The 20,255-nt window shown below is 40.9% G+C and overlaps 1 protein-coding gene across 2 annotated transcripts; it reads right to left on the bottom strand.

The window, feature by feature from the left end:
* Positions 1-822: 822 nt before the first annotated feature.
* On the bottom strand, positions 823-19,962 carry LOC109881073 (ras-related C3 botulinum toxin substrate 2). Of its 2 annotated transcripts, none has more exons than XM_031834714.1 (6): positions 19,607-19,962; positions 11,654-11,725; positions 10,955-11,072; positions 10,166-10,228; positions 3,765-3,924; positions 823-3,435 (listed from the first exon to the last, which is right to left on the bottom strand). In XM_031834714.1, the coding sequence occupies exons 1-6, from the start codon at positions 19,639-19,641 to the stop codon at positions 3,305-3,307; spliced, it is 579 nt and encodes a 192-aa protein (XP_031690574.1). In that variant the 5' UTR covers positions 19,642-19,962; the 3' UTR covers positions 823-3,304. The 2 variants fall into 2 exon arrangements, with proteins under 2 accessions (XP_031690574.1, XP_031690575.1); XM_031834715.1 differs by having other exon boundaries at positions 3,375-3,435; positions 3,761-3,924.
* Positions 19,963-20,255: the final 293 nt, after the last annotated feature.

Here is a 20,255-nt window from a genome sequence, read left to right as displayed (position 1 = left end):
CCAAATCAGCTTATCAGACAGTGCCTGGAGTGGTTGTGGACCAGTGGTTGTACAGTGGATAAGGAGCCTGCTCCAGGTTCCCCGTTCTCAATCATCTGTTGTTGAGCGCAAGCACACCAAAGTCTCAGCCAAAAAGCTAGTCTTAATGATTTACTTTACTTTTCTCAAAGCTTTAATGGACCTTGGCTCTACGGAGTGTGTGTTTGTCTACATCAGGGATCCCCAACCCTGGAGAGCTACAGTCCTGTAGGTTTTCACTCCAACCAGCTAATTCTTAGAATCAGGTGCGCTAGATTAGGGTTGGAGTGAAAACCTACAGGATGGTAGCGCTCCGGGAACAGGGTTGAGGAGCCCTGGTCTACATCTTTGGCTAAAAGCAACACAGTCACAGCAGGTTTTCAAGTAGTGATTCAATGACAGTCTTTATCATTAGGACTCCACACAGAGCTCATGTTTGATTACTGAAACTACTGTTCCAGCAGCATCCAGTCACACACTGTATTGTAACCTACTGTGCTGTACCTGAGGAGAGAACAGACAAACCACCCGTACATAACATGGGTGTTTTGAATAAACCCTTAACTGTATGTGTGAAAATGATGAATTGCCAAAGCCATTTCCTATTTTGTATCAAACTTTTGATTGTGAGATGCCTGTTTGCTCAGAGTCTAGTTGCCAGAAGGATGGATCAAAGGGTTCAGCAGACATACCTGTCATGAGTCAGAGGAATAAACCTCTTCATCCTGCCGCTCTGAAACTCCTCTATTCCCCTACAGGCAACATGAGAGAGTGATGCCTGTGGTTGGAATCAATACACGAGGCTACTAGAGAAAATACAGGTTTATTTTAAGACAGAGTGGATTTCTGTGGTAGTACATGTCAGTTTCCGACACATCACAGTACTATGCTGTAGCCCTGGAGGGGAGATGATGTCTAGGTAGCTGTTGTAAAAGTAGGCCCCAGTAGAACACTCCCCTCCATATGTATTTGGACAGTTAAACATTTTTATTTGGCTCTATACACCAGAATTTTGGATTTGAGATGAAATGTTTCGTATGAGGTGAAAGTACAACATGTCACCTTTTATTTGAGGGTATTCTCATATATATATTCCTATCTGTTCTACTGTTTAGATATGAAAACACTATATGTATCTAGTCTCCCCCATGAGAATAAGTCAGTAGTATTTGGAAAAATTCACTTATAGCTTATTCAAATAGTCAAAGGTTTAGTATTTGGTCCCATATTCCTTGATTTGGTCCCATACAGTATTCCTTGATTAGATGTTTCTAAATGAATCCTGATAATGCCATGATAAAGACAAATCATGAATGAATCATAAATAATGCCATTCGACTTTGTGCCCCATATCATTATTCACGATTAGCAATAATCATGGTAGCATCCACATGAAACATATTGGCACAAGACATTATTCACCATTCAGTTCCAAAACATAATCAGAAACACTAACCACAAAAGCCCCCAACAATTTATTAATTAAAAAAAACTTTTTACCCCTTTTTCTCACCAATTTCATGATATCCAATTGTTAGTTACAGTCTTGTCCCATCACCGCAACTCACGTACGGAGTCATGCATCCTCCGAAACACAACCCTGCCAAGCTGCACTGCTTCTTGACACTGCTCGCTTAACCTGGAAGCCAGCCGTACCAATGTATCAGAGGAAATACCGTACAACTGGCGACCGTGTCAGCATGCATGCGCCCGGCCCACCACAGAAGTCGCTAGAGCACAATGGGACAAGGACATCCCGGCCGGGCCAAACCCTGCCCTAACCCGGACGACACTGGGCCAATTGTGCGCCGCCTCATGGGTCTCCCGGTCGCAGCCGGCTGCCACACAGCCCGGGTTCAAACCCGGGTCTGTAGTGACGCCTCAAGCACTGTGATGCAGTGCCTTTGAGTGCAGTGCCACTCGGGAGGCCAGCACCCAACACATTTGAAAAGTCACAAGCTTGATGTAGTCATTGTGTGCAAGGAAAATGGTACCAAATGCTAAACTTTTGACTTAAGTCCAAATACTTATGATTTCTTCAAATGGAGGGACGAGAAACATAAAGTGCTTTCATTTCCAAATGGCAAAACAGGTCATGTATGTATGATAATACCCTCAAATACAAGCTGGCATGCTGTACTTATCACTGAGTATACCTTTTTTTTTAACAGGGGAGGAGGGGAGGAGTCAGGTTAAAGAAGGATTTTTAATCCTTGAGACAATTGAAACATGGATTGTGTATGTGTGCCATTCAGAGGGTGAATGGGCAAGACAAAAAATGTTAGCGCCTTTGAACGGGGTCTGGTAGCAGGTGCCAGGCGCACCAGTTTGTGTCAAGAATTGCAACGCTTCTGTGTTTTTCACGCTCAACAGTTTCTCGTGTGTATCAAGAATGGTCCACCGCCCAAAGGATATCCAGCCAACTTGACAAAACTGTGGGAAACATTGGAGTCAACATGGGCCAGCATCCCTGTGGAACGCTTCTGACACCTTGTAGAGTCCATGCCCCAACGAATTGAGGCTGTTCTAAGGGCAAGGGGACACATAAACACACACACACATATGTTTTTTTTGTGTTAAATTAAATTGTAATAGAGAGAAAAGTAATACGGTACCTTAGAAATATAGTAGAATGCTGTATCATGTCAAAATATGAAAAATACATTTTATAGAGTAAACAACATGATCATTTTAGAAAGTTTCTTATATTAGGATGGTGCAATACATTTCTGACTATACACACTGTATTGTTTTGTCTATGTATTTTTCAGTGTCTTTCTTGTACAGTAAGGATCAGTCACTGCATTAACAAATCATATAGATCATGAGTCAGAAACCAAAACCAATACCAATATATGAATCTAAAACACTTATCCATGTGTACATATCCAGGATTTGTCTTGAAAATATTAAGGACATTTATATTGATGCTCCAGAAAGTCTGATGGTTGTTTTCAGACCTAAACAGTGATCTAACATTGAGAAGAATCATAGATCCAGCTATATGCCTCAATCCCCAACCAGTGGGAAAGGTAGGCACCATCTGTAATGGTACAATCCGACGGTCCAACTATCTTCCATTCATTTGGGATTGAGGCATACACTATATACTGTAATTATAGCTGGATATACAGTACAGATGGCAAGACTCAACACTACATATGTTGACTCATCTGAACATTAGACCACTTTGTAAAACTGCCAAACTTTGTATTTAACTAAAATCAACATTTGCTGTTGTGTGATTCCTGAGCCCTTCCCTCTTGGTCTATCCACAGGTCTGAGATCAGATGAGTAGACAGGGTCGTTTCTTCACCTTGGTGGGCTGGGGGCACAGCACCGCTCGGATGGCCTCGTCAAAGACCGTCTTCAGCCCCCGCTGGGTCAGGGCAGAGCATTCCAGGTACTTCACCGAGTCTACCCAGAAAACACACAAAAGATGTATGAGGGACATGAAGAGGATAGACTGTTTATCTGGCATAATGCACGGCTGGCGGGCGATGACTTGGGCGACATGAAATCTCAACAACTATGCAGTATAAGGACTAAGAGCAGAATACAAAGTGTTCCATGATACTGTACAGCTCTGTGAACAACAATCATTAAAATGACAGATAATCAATCAATGATTCAGTCATATCCAATCACAAACCCAGAGTGACCACTGTATATGTGACCACTGTATACCAATCATGGTAGATCTCTGATGCACTATCACTAATTCAGGATCCCAGAGACCTACATACCTATCTCTTTGGCTAGTGCTAAGCCTTGTGGGTAGGTGATGGGCGCTAGCTTCTTCTCCTTCAGCTTCTCAATGGTTTCCTTCTCGTCCCTCAGATCCAGCTTGGTGCCCACAAGGATGATGGGTGTGGAGGGGCAGTGGTGTCGTACCTCAGGGTACCACTAGAGGGAGCAAGCACACACACACAGAGTCGGTCAACATGGCCGCAGCAAAAGATACTGAATTACTTTTCACTTCCTTTTTGGTGATACATCTCATCGTTAATTCTACCAAAGATAATCTATATTCTGACAAGATACTGGACTGACCACTTTAATAATGAGAATAAATGTCCACAAAGCGGACTGCAGACAGGAGGAGGCGGGGTCAGGCGGGAACATTCTAACCAATGAGAGGGCACATACACATGTGAACAACAGGCATAACTCCAAAATAAAATAATTTTTTCAAAGTTGCAGGAATGCCACGTGTGTCCACTTATATCAGAACATTCGTAACAACCTAAACATTACAAAACGTCTATTCGATCAAATAAGGCTCCCGTAGCATATTAGAATTACATTTTTTAGTTGACGAAATTCGACACCTTACTTGTGGACAGATTTTGTGGACAGAATTTGGGGCAGACTCAAGCCTCTCGCTTCGTCTCTTCCCCTCTGGTTCTACTACTGTATTATGGAGTAGCCAGTTAATGCAGAGGTTGATTCCTGGTATAGCTCCTCACACATAAAATCTAGGATACTCTGTCTATTACTATTATTATTACTACTATCATTACCGTCATTATTATTACACACTATTCAAATAAAATGGCTGCTCTCTTGTTTCTATCAGTCACTCAATGAAAAAGGAAGTTCCTTCTTCCGCATTGAGTGACTGATAGAAACAAGAGAGCAGTGTACGCTTTTGCAGAATAGGAAATGAATGCTTATGAATGACGTTAGTGAGTCACCGTCACTTATTTTAGTGTGCCTCTGTTCATTTGGAGGCCTTTCATCAGCTTCTCTGCTTAACACCTGGTTAACAGCTCTACGTATGTTCATACGTCAGTAATTATTGGGGTCTCTAATACAATATAGGATCCATCCTGCAAGCCATCATTAGCTGTTACAGCAGAGTGGAGGGAATGTCAAGGTTGAAAATGTTTCCTTTTTATAGAGCATGAATGTATAGTAATGAGAACAGTGACAGTGAAGCACGCACATAGAGTATGCACACATACACACATTTCAGGTATTTCACTGAGTCTACCGAGAAAACACACACACACACACACACACACACACACACACACACACACACACACACACACACACACACACACACACACACACACACACACACACACACACACACACACACACACACACACACACACACACACACACACACACACACACACTACATTCTGTGAGAAATGCATCAAGAATTCTTAGTACCATTGCTTGCACCAAGGTTTTTCTGCCTCTCGTGTCTGTCTCTCTTTCATTGCAGGGTAGCCATTATTTAGTCATCGTCTATGGGGACAAACGCCCACTCCTCTGCACTCTTTGGCCTTCCTGCCATCAAAACTTGACTGCCACACAAAGGACTGGGGTAGATCTCACAGAGATCTCACAGAGATCTACCCCAGTCCTTAGCACCTTAGGGGGACTTAGCTCCTTAGGAGGACTCATTGGAGAAGAGCAGCTTTACAATAAAAGGCTTTTACTATTCAGGAACTAAGGGGTTACCTCTGCCCTGACCCTACAGACTCTGTGGAAGAGAGATGAAAGGATGCTTCTCTATATACCAGGACAGGTAAGAGATGTCACTTTAACAAATAAAACTTCCCAGCTTCCAACTAAGAACGGCGATGGTGCCATGAGTTAAATCATCCCTAACTTCCATTGAGGCTGACTGGATTAAATGGAAACACATTAATTTGGTGGTGTAGCAATTCTGCGTTTTCTTCGAAAATGGCACCTTTAGTTTACTAGTATCTCTCTGAAACTGAGTGAGGGAATTAGGTTCTGCTAGGTTAAGATATGAGTTGTCTTGAGAAGCTTGGAGAGAAATTCAAGCTCCAACCATTTACCCAGCGATGGCTAATTGATTATTGATCTCCTGCTGATCCAAAACGGTGATAGCAGTAGGAGGAGTACCGTGGCAATAATCAGAGATAACACGGGTCAATTGAATCTCCTTTTGACAGGCAAATACCAGAGTGACATGGGTGGGTTAGTGTGAGCAACATGCTACATGGCTGTGACTCTGGCTGTGACTCTTCCCCCACACAGTCTGTAGCCTAACTTCCATGTTAAATAGATCCTAATGTCACCTGAAAGCCTGGTAATCTACTAAGGCGCCATTTGCATACATGGTCAGTGTTACCATGGAGACTCATTGGGAACATGCCATGAGAAAAACAGACTGAGAAAGATGGAGAGAGGAGGAAAAAACGACTAAAGAGGTTTGTTCTTTAAATGTGAAAAGCGGCAAACATTTGCATAAGGGCTGGAGAAGCGAGATTGCTATTGTTTGAAGCTAATCATAAATTAAAGGGCTGAGTAAAGTCATTTGGGAAAGCGGTGCGATTCGAAACGGCACAAATTGTAATGGATTAACACTGGTCTTTTCAATAATTGCCAATAGCAAGAACACTTTTCTTTCCCCTCCTTCTTAGTTTGAGCACTTGAAATCTATGTAGTAAGAATAAATGACACATTAATACTTTCCAGCGACCTACCAGACCTGCCTTCAGACCACTCTGGACCATATTAGGGTTGTTTTGACAATGTCATATCAAGTAAAGCAGATTTATCAAACTTCATTGTCTTTTGACCTCCACTGCTCTTGATATAATGCTGTCCTCTCCAACACTGATTGTTCCCAAACTAATCAGCTCAATTCAAATTGTTGACAGTGAAGTCAGAGGAGTCAGACACTTAATTTAACCTTATTTAACTAGGAAAGTCAGTTAAGAACAAATTCTTATTTACAATGACAGCCTACCAAAAGGCAATATGCCTCCTGCGGGAAGGGGCCTGGGATTAAAAATAAAAATAAATACAATATAAATATAGGACAAAACACACATCACAACAAGAGAGACAACACAACACTACATAAAGGGAGACTAAAGACAACAACATAGCAAGGCAGCAACACATGACAACACAGCATGGTAGCAACACAACATAACAACAACATGGTAGCAACACAAAATGGTAGCAGCACAAAACATGGTACAAACATTATTGGGCACAGACAACAGCACAAAGGGCAAGAAGGTAGAGACAACAATACATCACACAAAGCAGCCACAACTGGCAGTAAGACTGTCCATGATCGAGTCTTTGAATGAAGAGATTGAGATAAAACTGTCCAGTTTGAGTGTTTGTTGCAGCTCGTTCCAGTCGCTAGTTGCAGCGAACTGAAAAGAGGAGTGACCCAGGGATGTGTGTGCTTTGGGGACCTTTAACAGAATGTGACTGGCAGAACGGGTGTTGTGTGAGGAGGATGAGGGCTGCAGTAGATATCTCAGATAGGGGGGAGTGAGGCCTAAGAGGGTTTTATAAATAATCATCAACCAATGGGTCTTGCGACAGGTATACAGAGATGACCAGTTTACAGAGGAGTATAGAGTGCAGTGATGTGTCCTATAAGGAGCATTGGTGGCAAATCTGATGGCCGAATGGTAAAGAACACCTAGCCGCTCGAGAGCACCCTTACCTGCTGATCTATAAATTACGTCTCTGTAATCTAGTATGGGTAGGATGGTCATCTGAATCAGGCTTACTTTGGCAGCTGGGGTGAAAGAGGAGCGATTACGATAGAGGAAACAAAGTCTAGATTTAACTTCAGCCTGCAGCTTTCATATGTGCTGAGAGAAGGACAGTGAACCGTCTAGCCATACTCCTAAGTACTTCTATGAGGCTCTAAACCCTCAGAGGTAGTAATAACACCTGTGGGAGGAGGGGAATTCTTCTTACCAAACCACATGGCCTTTGTTTTGGAGGAGTTCAGAACAAGGTTAAGGGTAGAGAAAGCTAGTTGGACACTTAGAAAGCTTTGTTGTATAGCATTTAACACAACATCCATGGAGGGGCCATCTCAGTATAAGACTGTATCATCTGCATATAAATGGATGAGAGAGCTTCCTACTGCCTGAGCTATGTTTTGATGTAAATTAAGAAGAGCGTGGAGCCTAGGATCAAGCCTTGAGGTACTCTCTTGGTGACAGGCAGTGGCTGAGATAGCAAATGTTCTGACTTTATACACTGCACTCTTTGAGAGAGGTAGTTAGCAAACCAGGCCAACGACCCCTCAGAGACACCAATAGTCCTTAGCCGGCCCACAAGAATGGAATGGTCTACCGTATCAAAAGCTTTGGCCATGTCAATAAAAATTGCAGCACAATATTGCTTAGAATCAAGGGCAATGGTGAAATCATTGAGGACCTTTAAGGTTGCAATGACACATCCCTAACCTGAGCGGAAACCAGATTGCATACCTGAGAGAATAATATAGACATAAAGAAAGCCAGTCAGCTGATTATTGACAAGTTTTTCCAACACTTTTGATAATCAGGGCAAAATAGAAACATGCCTATAAAGATTAGGATCAGCTTGATCTTCCCCTTTAAATAAAGGACGAACCATGGCAGCCTTCCAAGCAATGAGAACCTCCCCAGAAAGGAGAGAAAGGTTAAAAAGGCCGGAGATAGGGTTGGCGATGATAGGGGCAGCAACCTTAAAGAAGAAAGGGTCTAAACCATCTAACTCTATCAAGTTTAAGGAGCTCCTTTAGCACCTCGGACTCAGTAACCGCCTGCAGGGAGAAACTTTGTAGCGGGGCAGGGGGGAAAAGAGGGAGGAGCATCGGGGATAGTCGCATTAGAAGGGATGGGAGATGAGGAAATGTTGGATGGGCAAGGAGGCATATCTGAGTCAAATAGGAATCCTGACTTAATGAAGTGGTGATTAAAGAGCTCAGCCATGTGCTTCTTGTCAGTAGAAACCACATCATCAACATTAAGGGACATGGGCAGCTGTGAGGAGGAGGGTTTATTCTCCAGGTCTTTAACCATTTTCCAGAACTTTTTGACAAAGCCTATGGCTGAGGCAATGGTATGAGAAGAAGCAACGTTAAAAGTGTTTGAAAAGGGTAACGTTTGGCAGGCTTTTTTGGTGATATCATAGCTCTTTGATGTGAATTAAACTTCTATAGTAGTGTGTCAGTTTAAAACCCATGACTTCTGGAGAGATGGAGATGGAGAGATAGGGTGGGACAATTACTATCTTCTCCTTTTCATCAGAATGGCAGTAGAGAGATAGAGGGCTCAAGGACAGCTTCGTTCAGCAGTAGCTGAGAGCTGCCAAGGTGACATGTGAACTGTGTGCCCCATGCAGTGAAAAGACACAGACCCTGACAGTTACCTGGGGGAGTAGGTAGAGGTCTCATCGTTCATTAGGTGAGTTAAGTTCACATGGGACATCCATGTTTGACTCCGTTAAAGAAGAGATGATTACTTCTCTCTGACGTAAACCTGAATGAATATGATTGACTATGATTTCTATTGATGAACAGACCTCTATATCATATCCAAATGGAGTGAGGTTCATTGGAATCCAACGGGATGCAAGGTGCTACCTGAATAGATGTGCTGTTCTAGTCCTTGGATTTGAAATATTTTATTTATGACTGTCTGACTGAAGCGACTAAACCATGGCCTCTGCAACAACAGGTAGAGCTGAAAGCAGCAGATCACAAAACAACTATTGACAATAGCATTACTCAGACATAGTTCAAATAGAAAAATATTCATTGTCCATTGGACTATATCCTATTACTGTACCGTAAATGCCAGAATCTGCAATATGTTTGTTTTATTATACGGTACACTTGGATGTTCTATTGAAAGCAGGTAAACCAGAGTAGCCTATCCTTTTTAAATTGATTGATTTCTTTATGTGTTTAGACTGACTTCATTATCTTAATCTTGACAGGTATTTTATAGATTAACTGGCCTTCTACTGTTTTCCTGTTCTGTCCATCAACCCCCTCTGTATTACTGACGGATGATGGCCCATCTATATTCACAGAAAGGTAAGCACATTTAAATACCCCTGTGCTTTAGGAGTGATCAACAGTATTGACACGTTAATCTCTCCGTATAGTAATCTATAATGTATGCTGCATACTGCAGCTCTTGGGGATGCTGCAGCCTTTATTAATGGCACTGTGTCAATCAACGCCAATCAACACCTACATTATGAGAACAAAGTCCTCCGCTATCCCAGCATTAGGTACAGAGGAAAACACCGGCGGCGGATCAAATAGAATATGTGTGTATTGCATACTATATGTACCTATACACTGTAGCACAACAGACATGAAGATCACACAGCATCCACTCACCTTGGCTCTGACGTTCTCAAACGATGCTGGGCTCACCAGAGAGAAGCAGATGAGGAACACATCCTAGGGGACAAACATAGTGCCTGATCAATGGTAGTATTAAAGGTGTAGGGAGATGTTGATGTTGTAAACAGATTAGATCTAGTGATTTATATAGTGTATATGGTCATTGGTCAGTGAAGGTGTAGGGAGTAATACATGTGGTTGTACCGAAGGGTAGAAAGGTGTATCAGAGTAGTAGAAGACGTGGGGTCCAAAATTATCGACACGTTTGATAAATATGAGCGATAATGACTATATAAAATGTAGTATGCAAATACTGAACTATATTGTGTGCTCCAAACAACGTGGAAATTATATTCTTTTATACTAATACAATTGCTCAAAGAGATTTAGTTTAACTAGTAATATTATGTTTTTCTCAAAAAAGTAGTCGTCAAATTTAATGACACCCCTAAAGATTCTTATAAATAAAGTAGTCAACAGCTTACATCCTGAATGAATAGTGAATAATGATGAATGAGAAAGTTACAGAGGGTCAAAGATCATACCCCCAAGACATTACCAATAACAGGGGAGGTTAGCATGTTTTGGGGCTATGATTTTTGACCCTCTGTAACTTTCTCATTCATCATTATTCACAATTCATTCAGGATTATTCGTAATCATGGCAGCATCCATTATTAATTGGACAGTATACAGTCATTACTGCTCATCTTTATCAAGGGTGTCAATAATTCCGGACCCCACTGTATATCATTTGTAATAGAGATTCTGTATGTGTGTTACCGTCTGAGGATAGGACAGAGGTCTGAGTCTGTCATAGTCCTCCTGTCCTGCTGTATCCCACAGTCCCAGGTTCACTGGCTTACTGTCCACCATCACATTGGCTGAGTAGTTATCAAACCTGCAAGACAAATGAGTCCATTACATCTAGAACATATCACAGTGAAAATCCTTACACAGAATAAACAGTATACAGTTTATTAGGTACACCACCCCGTTCACGAAAATGGATCGCTCCTACAGACAGTGAGTCACATGGTCGTGGCTTGCTATATAAAGCAGGCAGACAGACATCAAGACAACTTGAATCCATGGACCCATCCTGCCTGGTGTTAACGGTACTGGTGTGGGGAATGTTTTCCTGGCACACGTTAGGTCCCTTGACAACAATTGAGCAACAATTGAACGCCATGCCCCAAAGAATTCAGGCTGTTCTGAAGGTAAAGTGGGGTCCGACCCGGTACTAGATAGTGTACCTAATAAACTGGCCACTGAGTGTATACAAACTGCATACCATAGGTGTTTGTGAAAGTAAAGTCAATATCTAGCATACCAATCCCTAGAATTATTGTGAATATAATATTATTTCCTATTTCTGGTTATTGGTTGCATTATGTATGATGTTTGTCCATTCAGCCCACACATTTGTCACTGTACCAGCCATATCATGTCCACTGTGTCTGTCTGTGGTCCAGTACTTACACTGTGGGGATGTACTCTCCAGGGAAGGCGTTGGTTGTGTAGCTGATGAGCAGGCATGTCTTTCCCACAGCACTGAAACAGACTTTGCGCAATCAGTTGTGTGCCAACACATACACACACATTTTCTTGCTGCAATAGCACATTGGCACACTCACGTGCGCACGAGCACGAGCACGAGCACACGCACACGCACACACACACACACACACACACACACACACACACACACACACACACACACACACACACACACACACACACACACACAGCCACACATATTGAGGTCAAATTTCACAAGTGAAACCATATTAATTTTCTATTCAGTTAGAATTGCATTTTCACGTGTGAAAAACATTCACATGAGAAAATCACATTTGGAGTTTCATACGTAAAGAAAACTTCACATGTGAAATTATCACTTTCACATGTGGAATGCAAAAACAAAATGCAACGTGCCATTTCATATGTGAAAAAAATCCACATGAAATTCATTTTGTTTTTTTACTCCAATGTTTGTTAACAAAGTTAATGTAAACAAACACTGTATAAGTCTAATAATATGGTTAAAACTATAATTTTGATAGCATGGATGGTCAGTCCTCGCATCCATAGTGTCGTCTATGGATTTGAAAGTGGTTGCGTTTCTCCAGCCCCATCCCTCAGCGTTTTACCGAAACTGTGGTGGGGAGGACACCTGTTAATGTTTCAATTAAGGATTGCTGCTTTAAACTCCTTAGTTTAGATTAGTAGTGTTACTACATCGTGCCATTCTCTAGTGAGTGAGTTACTTTTGTCCCATTAATATCAAGCAAAACTTCTGAAGCCAAGAACAAAATTCTTAGTATTGCAAACAAAAGTAATGATATTAAAAGCAAAACATAAATCCAAAAGTATTGATAGCAAAAAAAAATATTGCAAAGAAAAAAATGTCAAAGCGAGGGAAAATGAATTGTAAATGGATTTAATTAAATGAAACAATTCTACCTATTTTCGGTTATGTTACCCTGGCCTTTGCTTTCGCTGGATTTTTTCCAGTGGTGGAAAAAGTACTCAAATCTCATACTTGAGTAAATGTAAAGATACCTGAATAGAAAATTACACAAGTAAAAGTGAAAGTCACCCAGTAAAATACTACTTGAGTAAAAGTCTAAAAGTATTTGGTTTTAAATATACTTAAGCATCAAAAGTAAAAGTATGAATAATTTTAAAAAGTACTTATATTAAGCAAACCATATGGCACAATGTTTTTCATATTTTTCATTTATGGATAGCCATGGACACACTCTAACGCTAAGACATAATTTACAAACAAAGCATGTGTGTTTACTGAGTCCACCAGATCAGAGGCAGTAGGGATGACCAGGGATGGTCTCTGTTTACTGAGTCCACCAGATCAGAGGCAGTAGGGATGACCAGGGATGGTCTCTGTTTACTGAGTCCACCAGATCAGAGGCAGTAGGGATGACCAGGGATGGTCTCTGTTTACTGAGTCCACCAGATCAGAGGCAGTAGAGATAACCAGGGATGGTCTCTGTTTACTGAGTCCACCAGATCAGAGGCAGTAGAGATGACCAGGGATGGTCTCTGTTTACTGAGTCCACCAGATCAGAGGCAGTAGAGATGACCAGGGATGGTCTCTGTTTACTGAGTCCACCAGATCAGAGGCAGTAGAGATGACCAGGGATGTTCTCTGTTTACTGAGTCCTCCAGATCAGAGGCAGTAGGGATGACCAGGGATGGTCTCTGTTTACTGAGTCCTCCAGATCAGAGGCAGTAGAGATGACCAGGGATGGTCTCTGTTTACTGAGTCCACCAGATCAGAGGCAGTAGAGATGACCAGGGATGGTCTCTGTTTACTGAGTCCACCAGATCAGAGGCAGTAGAGATGACCAGGGATGTTCTCTGTTTACTGAGTCCTCCAGATCAGAGGCAGTAGGGATGACCAGGGATGGTCTCTGTTTACTGAGTCCTCCAGATCAGAGGCAGTAGAGATGACCAGGGATGTTCTCTGTTTACTGAGTCCTCCAGATCAGAGGCAGTAGGGATGACCAGGGATGGTCTCTGTTTACTGAGTCCTCCAGATCAGAGGCAGTAGAGATGACCAGGGATGGTCTCTGTTTACTGAGTCCACCAGATCAGAGGCAGTAGAGATGACCAGGGATGGTCTCTGTTTACTGAGTCCACCAGATCAGAGGCAGTAGAGATAACCAGGGATGGTCTCTGTTTACTGAGTCCACCAGATCAGAGGCAGTAGAGATGACCAGGGATGGTCTCTTGATAAGTGTGTGAATTGAACCGTTTTCTGTCCTGCTCAGCATTCAGAATGTAGTACTTTTGGGTGTCAGGGAAAGGTATGGAGTAAAAAGTACATAATCTTCTTTAGGAATGTAGTGAAGTAAATTAAAAGTTGTAAAAAATATAAATAGTAAAGTAAAGTACAGATACCCCAAAACACTACTTAAGTAGTACTTTAAAGTATTTTTACTTAAGTACTATATGCCACTGCTTTTTCTAGTTGCAAGTTTTGGCACATTCATTTCAGCAGGATAGCAACCTGCAGGCAGACAGGTTTGCTGAGCAGAGTCGGTTCTGGTCCGACCATGGATGGGAGACCAGACGCAGATGGAAGTGGTGAGAAATGTTTTCTTTTTTTAAGGGTTAGCTGCCTTAATATGGTAAGAAACGTAAAATTGCAGATTACGTCAATTCTTTAAATGTTTCTTGTTTGGAAAGCTTCCATCATATTTTCGCCAGAATACCATCATTAAATTCAGCTTGGTGTCTATCATTGTCCACTCCCACTCATGATAAAATGGTACAACAACAGCACGCCAACTCATTTTTGGGATTTTCCCTGTGCAAAGAAGATGCCAATATACTGTCCTTATTGCTTGCTACAGTATGATAAATGGCCATAGACATTCTAACTATGTACAATGTGCTGAATGAACAGCATGATGGGGCCTGGCTTCTTTCAAACTTGCCTACATTATGAGAAGCAGTAATCTGTTTTCTCTAGCTTCTTGTCAGTGTTCTAAAACACCTCTGACAGTCAGCAGCTAAAAACACAGTCAAGGTTTTTGCAGTAAAATTCCAATAAGAAGCACGAACCTGCATGTACAGACAGGAGGGAAGGAATGCTAGTCTGAGGAGTGCTCCCAGAGTTACATTTTTAGGGCAAGGTTAGAAAGTGACACCCCGGGCTATACGTAGGCAGGCTACCATCAGCTTCTTCTACAGATTGGCTCCACCTTGAACATCATTAGATTAGCATTCAAGGTTGGGTAGAAGAAACCTGATAGATGCCATTGAAAATAACTGGAGAAACATTCATAGTTTATACCCTTGTGGAAGACATGATTAGTAATAACTTACTGTATATTATATTAGGTGGCAAGAAGCAGTTCTGTCTACACTAACTGAAGTCAAGAGCGAGAGAGAAAGAGAGAGGTGACGAGAGAGAGAGAGGTGATATGAGAGAGAGACGTGATATGAGATTGAGAGAGAGAGAGAGAGGTGATATGAGAGAGAGACGTGTATTGAGATAGAGAGAGAGAGAGAGAGAGAGAGACAGAGAAGTGATATGAGAGAGAGACGTGATATGAGATAGAGAGAGGGAGAGAGAGAGAGAGAGGTGATATGAGAGTGAGATACAGGGTAGTGTGATAGTGTCTGTTTCACTCTCTCAGTGGTGAGTTAGTGTGTCATTGAGCGGTCTGTATCTCTGCTACCCTCTGACTCACACACACATGCTGTTGACTGTGGTCTAAATGTAGGGGCCCCGTGCTTCCTACTCTCCACCTGCTCCTCCTGCATGAGGCTCTCTCTCTCTTCTTACCCCCACACACAGATGGACAAGGGGCAGGGGTGGATGGAAGCCCTAAATCCAATGATGGCATTGTGATAACTTACTACATGAACCTGATGGAACCATGTGAAATGCTATATTCTATGATGCATCTGAAAGGTACTCCTTTTAACAGGGCAATTACTTTTCAACTCAAAGTTCTACAACGGAACAAAAGACTAAAAAGTGCCAATCATGCTACAGTAGTTAAAAGTTACAGCACATGAATTCTTTTCAATGATACTTCATGGTGGGAATCCAACATATACAGCATCTGACTTCAAAGACCAACCTAATTACCACTGGCTGGGCAGAGTTCATTTTAAATGCTCTCACTTCTCACTTAGTCAGAAGGCCGAAAACAAAACACAACCGAGGAGGATATAGATGTCAAAATCACACGTACACCTAAATGCCACACTCCAGAAGGAAGTTGTTGGCCTATTTGTGTCCTATTTTGTTTCTGTCACCTCTGCCTTGATGTAGCCTATAGGCATAAACATATCTATGTTCCCCACGTATACATACTGTATGACTGCATTCAAACAAGTAATCCATCACAGTTTCAAAGCTATTCAAGTCTCCTGATCTACAGGGGTTCTCCACATAGGGGGACCGGGATGTCAGAGTTGGCAGGAGGCAGGGCGGTGACACTGAGTGACAGTCAGGACGATAGGGGCATAGAACCTCTCATGAAGTGTACCTTTGTAAAGTATTTATCTTTGTCTGTCATTCTCTCTTTCTTTCTTTCTCTCTCTCTCTCTCTCTCTCTCTCTCTCTCTCTCTCTCTCTATCTCTATCTCTGTGAAAAGTTTGGACAACCACTCCCTCTCTGTTTCACTTCTCTCTCTTTCTCTTCTCTTTCTCTCCAGTTAATGTCACCTCTACCAGCTCTTACTGACACAGACCCATGGGCCCCCTCTCTTTCCATGTACTGTAACCAGCATCCTCACCCACTGAGCACTAACTGACACTGGACATCGATGGAAGTTGAAAAGTTGCTTCATTTTATTAGTCCGACCTGGCCTTAATTTTAACATCCACAGACGTCTGGACCGGGCTTAATTTGGCCCAAACATAGACATGCATGACTGGTTCAAAGGTTTGGACAGCACAGTACAGTACAGTACAGTACAGTACAGTACAGTACAGTACAGTACAGTACAGTACAGTACAGTACAGTACAGTAAATAATAGTTGAGTATAGTTCAGTACAGTACAGTACAGTAAATAATAGTTGCATATAGTTCAGTACAGTACAGTAAATAATAGTTGAGTATAGTTCAGTACAGTACAGTAAATAATAGTTGAGTATAGTTCAGTACAGTAAATAATAGTTGAGTATAGTTCAGTACAGTACAGTACAGTAAATAATAGTTGAGTATAGTTCAGTACAGCACAGTACAGTAAATAATAGTTGAGTATAATCCAGTACAGTACAGTACAGTAAATAATAGTTGCATATAGTTCAGTACAGTACAGTAAATAATAGTTGAGTATAGGTCAGTACAGTACAGTACAGTAAATAATAGTTGAGTATAGTTCAGTACAGTACAGTAAATAATAGTTGAGTATAGTTCAGTACAGTACAGTACAGTAAATAATAGTTGAGTATAGTTCAGTACAGTAAATAATAGTTGAGTATAGTTCAGTACAGTACAGTACAGTAAATAATAGTTGAGTATAGTGTCAGTACAGCACAGTACAGTAAATAATAGTTGAGTATAATCCAGTACAGTACAGTAAATAATAGTTGCATATAGTTCAGTACAGTACAGTAAATAATAGTTGAGTATAGTTCAGTACAGTACAGTAAATAATAGTTGTGTATAGTTCAGTACAGTACAGTAAATAATAGTTGCGTATAGTTCAGCACAGTACAGTAAATAATAGTTGAGTATAGTTCAGTACAGTACAGTACATAATAGTTGCGTATAGTTCAGCACAGTACAGTAAATAATAGTTGAGTATAGTCCAGTACAGTACAGTACAGTAAATAATAGTTGTGTATAGTTGAGCACAGTACAGTACAGTAAATAATAGTTGAGTATAGTCCAGTACAGTACAGTACAGTAAATAATAGTTGAGTATAGTCCAGTACAGTACAGTACAGTAAATAATAGTTGAGTATAGTCCAGTACAGTACAGTACAGTAAATAATAGTTGAGTATAGTTCAGTACAGTACAGTAAATAATAGTTGAGTATAGTTCAGTACAGTACAGTAAATAATAGTTGAGTATAGTTCAGTACAGTACAGTACAGTACAGTAAATAATAGTTGAGTATAGTTCAGTACAGTACAGTACAGTAAATAATAGTTGAGTATAGTTCAGTACAGTACAGTACAGTACAGTAAATAATAGTTGCGTATAGTTCAGTACAGTACAGTACAGTAAATAATAGTTGAGTATAGTTCAGTACAGTACAGTACAGTACAGTAAATAATAGTTGCGTATAGTTCAGTACAGTACAGTACAGTAAATAATAGTTGAGTATAGTTCAGCACAGTACAGTAAATAATAGTTGAGTATAGTTCAGTACAGTACAGTACAGTAAATAATAGTTGAGTATAGTTCAGTACAGTACAGTACAGTAAATAATAGTTGAGTATAGTTCAGTACAGTACAGTACAGTAAATAATAGTTGAGTATAGTTCAGTACAGTACAGTACAGTACAGTAAATAATAGTTGCGTATAGTTCAGTACAGTACAGTACAGTAAATAATAGTTGAGTATAGTTCAGTACAGTACAGTAAATAACTATTATTTATTTACTGTACTGTACTGTACTGAACTATACTCAACTATTATTTAGTTGAGTATAGTTCAGTTCAGTTCAGTATAGTTCAGTTCAGAGTATAGTGCTTTGGTTCCTTTATTAACCATGAGACTGTGCAGACAGAGTGCACTACAGACTAAAGAGGAACTTCAAAACTAAAACTGGAGGATAAAAGCAGCATAACAGAACTTCTCTTTTACAAAACGAGAAGAGGTTTAACGAACGGAGAACGGGAAAAGGCTGCATTGACCTCACTGACTGCTGTCTGTCTGTGTCTTTGTAAACGTTCTCTTTAATTGAGGCCCTCATTATCACCAACTCCATCTCCTCTCTCCTACAGACATTACACCCACGGATCCCAATCTCCAGCTAGCATCTCAGCATCCATTTAGTCTTTTTCAACTTGTCACCAATCTTGCATACACTCCAAAAGAGTTATTTGGCTGTCCCCATACGAGAACCCTTTTGGGTTCCACTTAGAACCCTCTGTGGAAAGGGTTTTTACCTCAGTAACCAAAAGGGTTCTCGTAAAAGGGTTCTCCTATGGGACAACCGTATAACCGTTTTAGGTTCTAGATAGCACCTTTTTTTCTAAGAGTGTAGGCACTTCCTTCCTGTCTTCTGAATTCAGTGTGTATTGCTACACTGTCTCTTCCTTATTGATTTAAGGGCTGTTGAACAATGTCATTATCAAGTCATCATACATTCCTCAACCTGATGTTAAAACTGAACATGCAAATTAGGAATTTTAAGTGTTAATTGTGTGGCCTGTTTTACAGTTAGAGGTTTGCTCTACTGGGAAGTGCCTGCCTTGAGGGCGTCATTATGTTGTTGTATTGACTCTGTGATAAAGACCTATTGAGCTTCTGGACATCAAGGTTAATACTGTACACAAAAGGACTGTTACTTAAAAGTATTAGTTCTTTGTCTAGCTAATACAGAGTAGAACAAGGTTAGATTGTTCTGTGGCACCTTTGACAACGTTACCCCCCTCATGTCTATCAAGCTGACAGAACACAGCTATGAGGAAGTTATGAAAAGTGCAAACTGCATACAATAACCTCATCATTAAGAGTATGACAACCAAATTGAAAAAGTACATACATTCCACATTACTGCAGCTCCCAGTGCAATATGAAACGAATTAATTGTCTCTTGACACAAGAATGTGTAGTACAATAAACAGAGAAAAAAATCATCTCCCAATTAATAGACAATTGAAAGAAGGCTAAATAGAGTTTTTCTAAATGTCCACTTTTTAACACACCCAAATCCAAGTAGCCTACCAGTTGTTGAACTGCGCGCATACATAATTTAAAGAACTTACCCATCTCCAACCACCACACACTTGATGGCTTGCATTTTCCAGGGGCTGATTTAACAACTTGTGAGTTTACACTTTGTAGGCAAGACAACAATGTAGAATCAGGTACAGTACAGGAAATACGTTTGCCTATCTTATCTTACCCACCGCCTCGACTCTCGCGTTTACTCTTGCGCAGAGCAGTTGAATGCAGCGAAGTTTATCATTGGGTCTAACTGAAGCACATCTCTCATAGCAGGAAGTTGACCTATGTGAAACTGTAATATTAATGTCCTTCAAATTTGATTAACAAAATGCTCATTGAAGCTTTCAGAAGCTGACATTATGACTCACACTGACATTTGAGCATATCTAGGCTATGACTTTATTGTCCCAACGCGAACACACGTTTTTTCACCCAGGCTATGACAGTGTTATGCACTTCCGTTTTATTTTCACTAGATGGTGCCCTAAATCAAGAAACTGGGCGCAGCGTTTGACAAGTAGCCCATACTCACACAAGTTATATAAACGGCGGACAACTAGCCTTTACTCACAGAAGTTCTATGTTTATTGTTGCAGAAATCTGTAAATGAACATGAAAAATATGAAAAGGCTGCTTTTATAGGCCTAGCTAAGAAGTAGTCAGTGAATTATATAATTTCACCTTTGA

This window comes from Oncorhynchus kisutch, linkage group LG10 (genome assembly GCF_002021735.2).
Source record: "Oncorhynchus kisutch isolate 150728-3 linkage group LG10, Okis_V2, whole genome shotgun sequence".
Lineage (NCBI taxonomy): Eukaryota > Metazoa > Chordata > Actinopteri > Salmoniformes > Salmonidae > Oncorhynchus > Oncorhynchus kisutch.
This window is presented reverse-complemented; position numbering and strand designations above follow the sequence as displayed.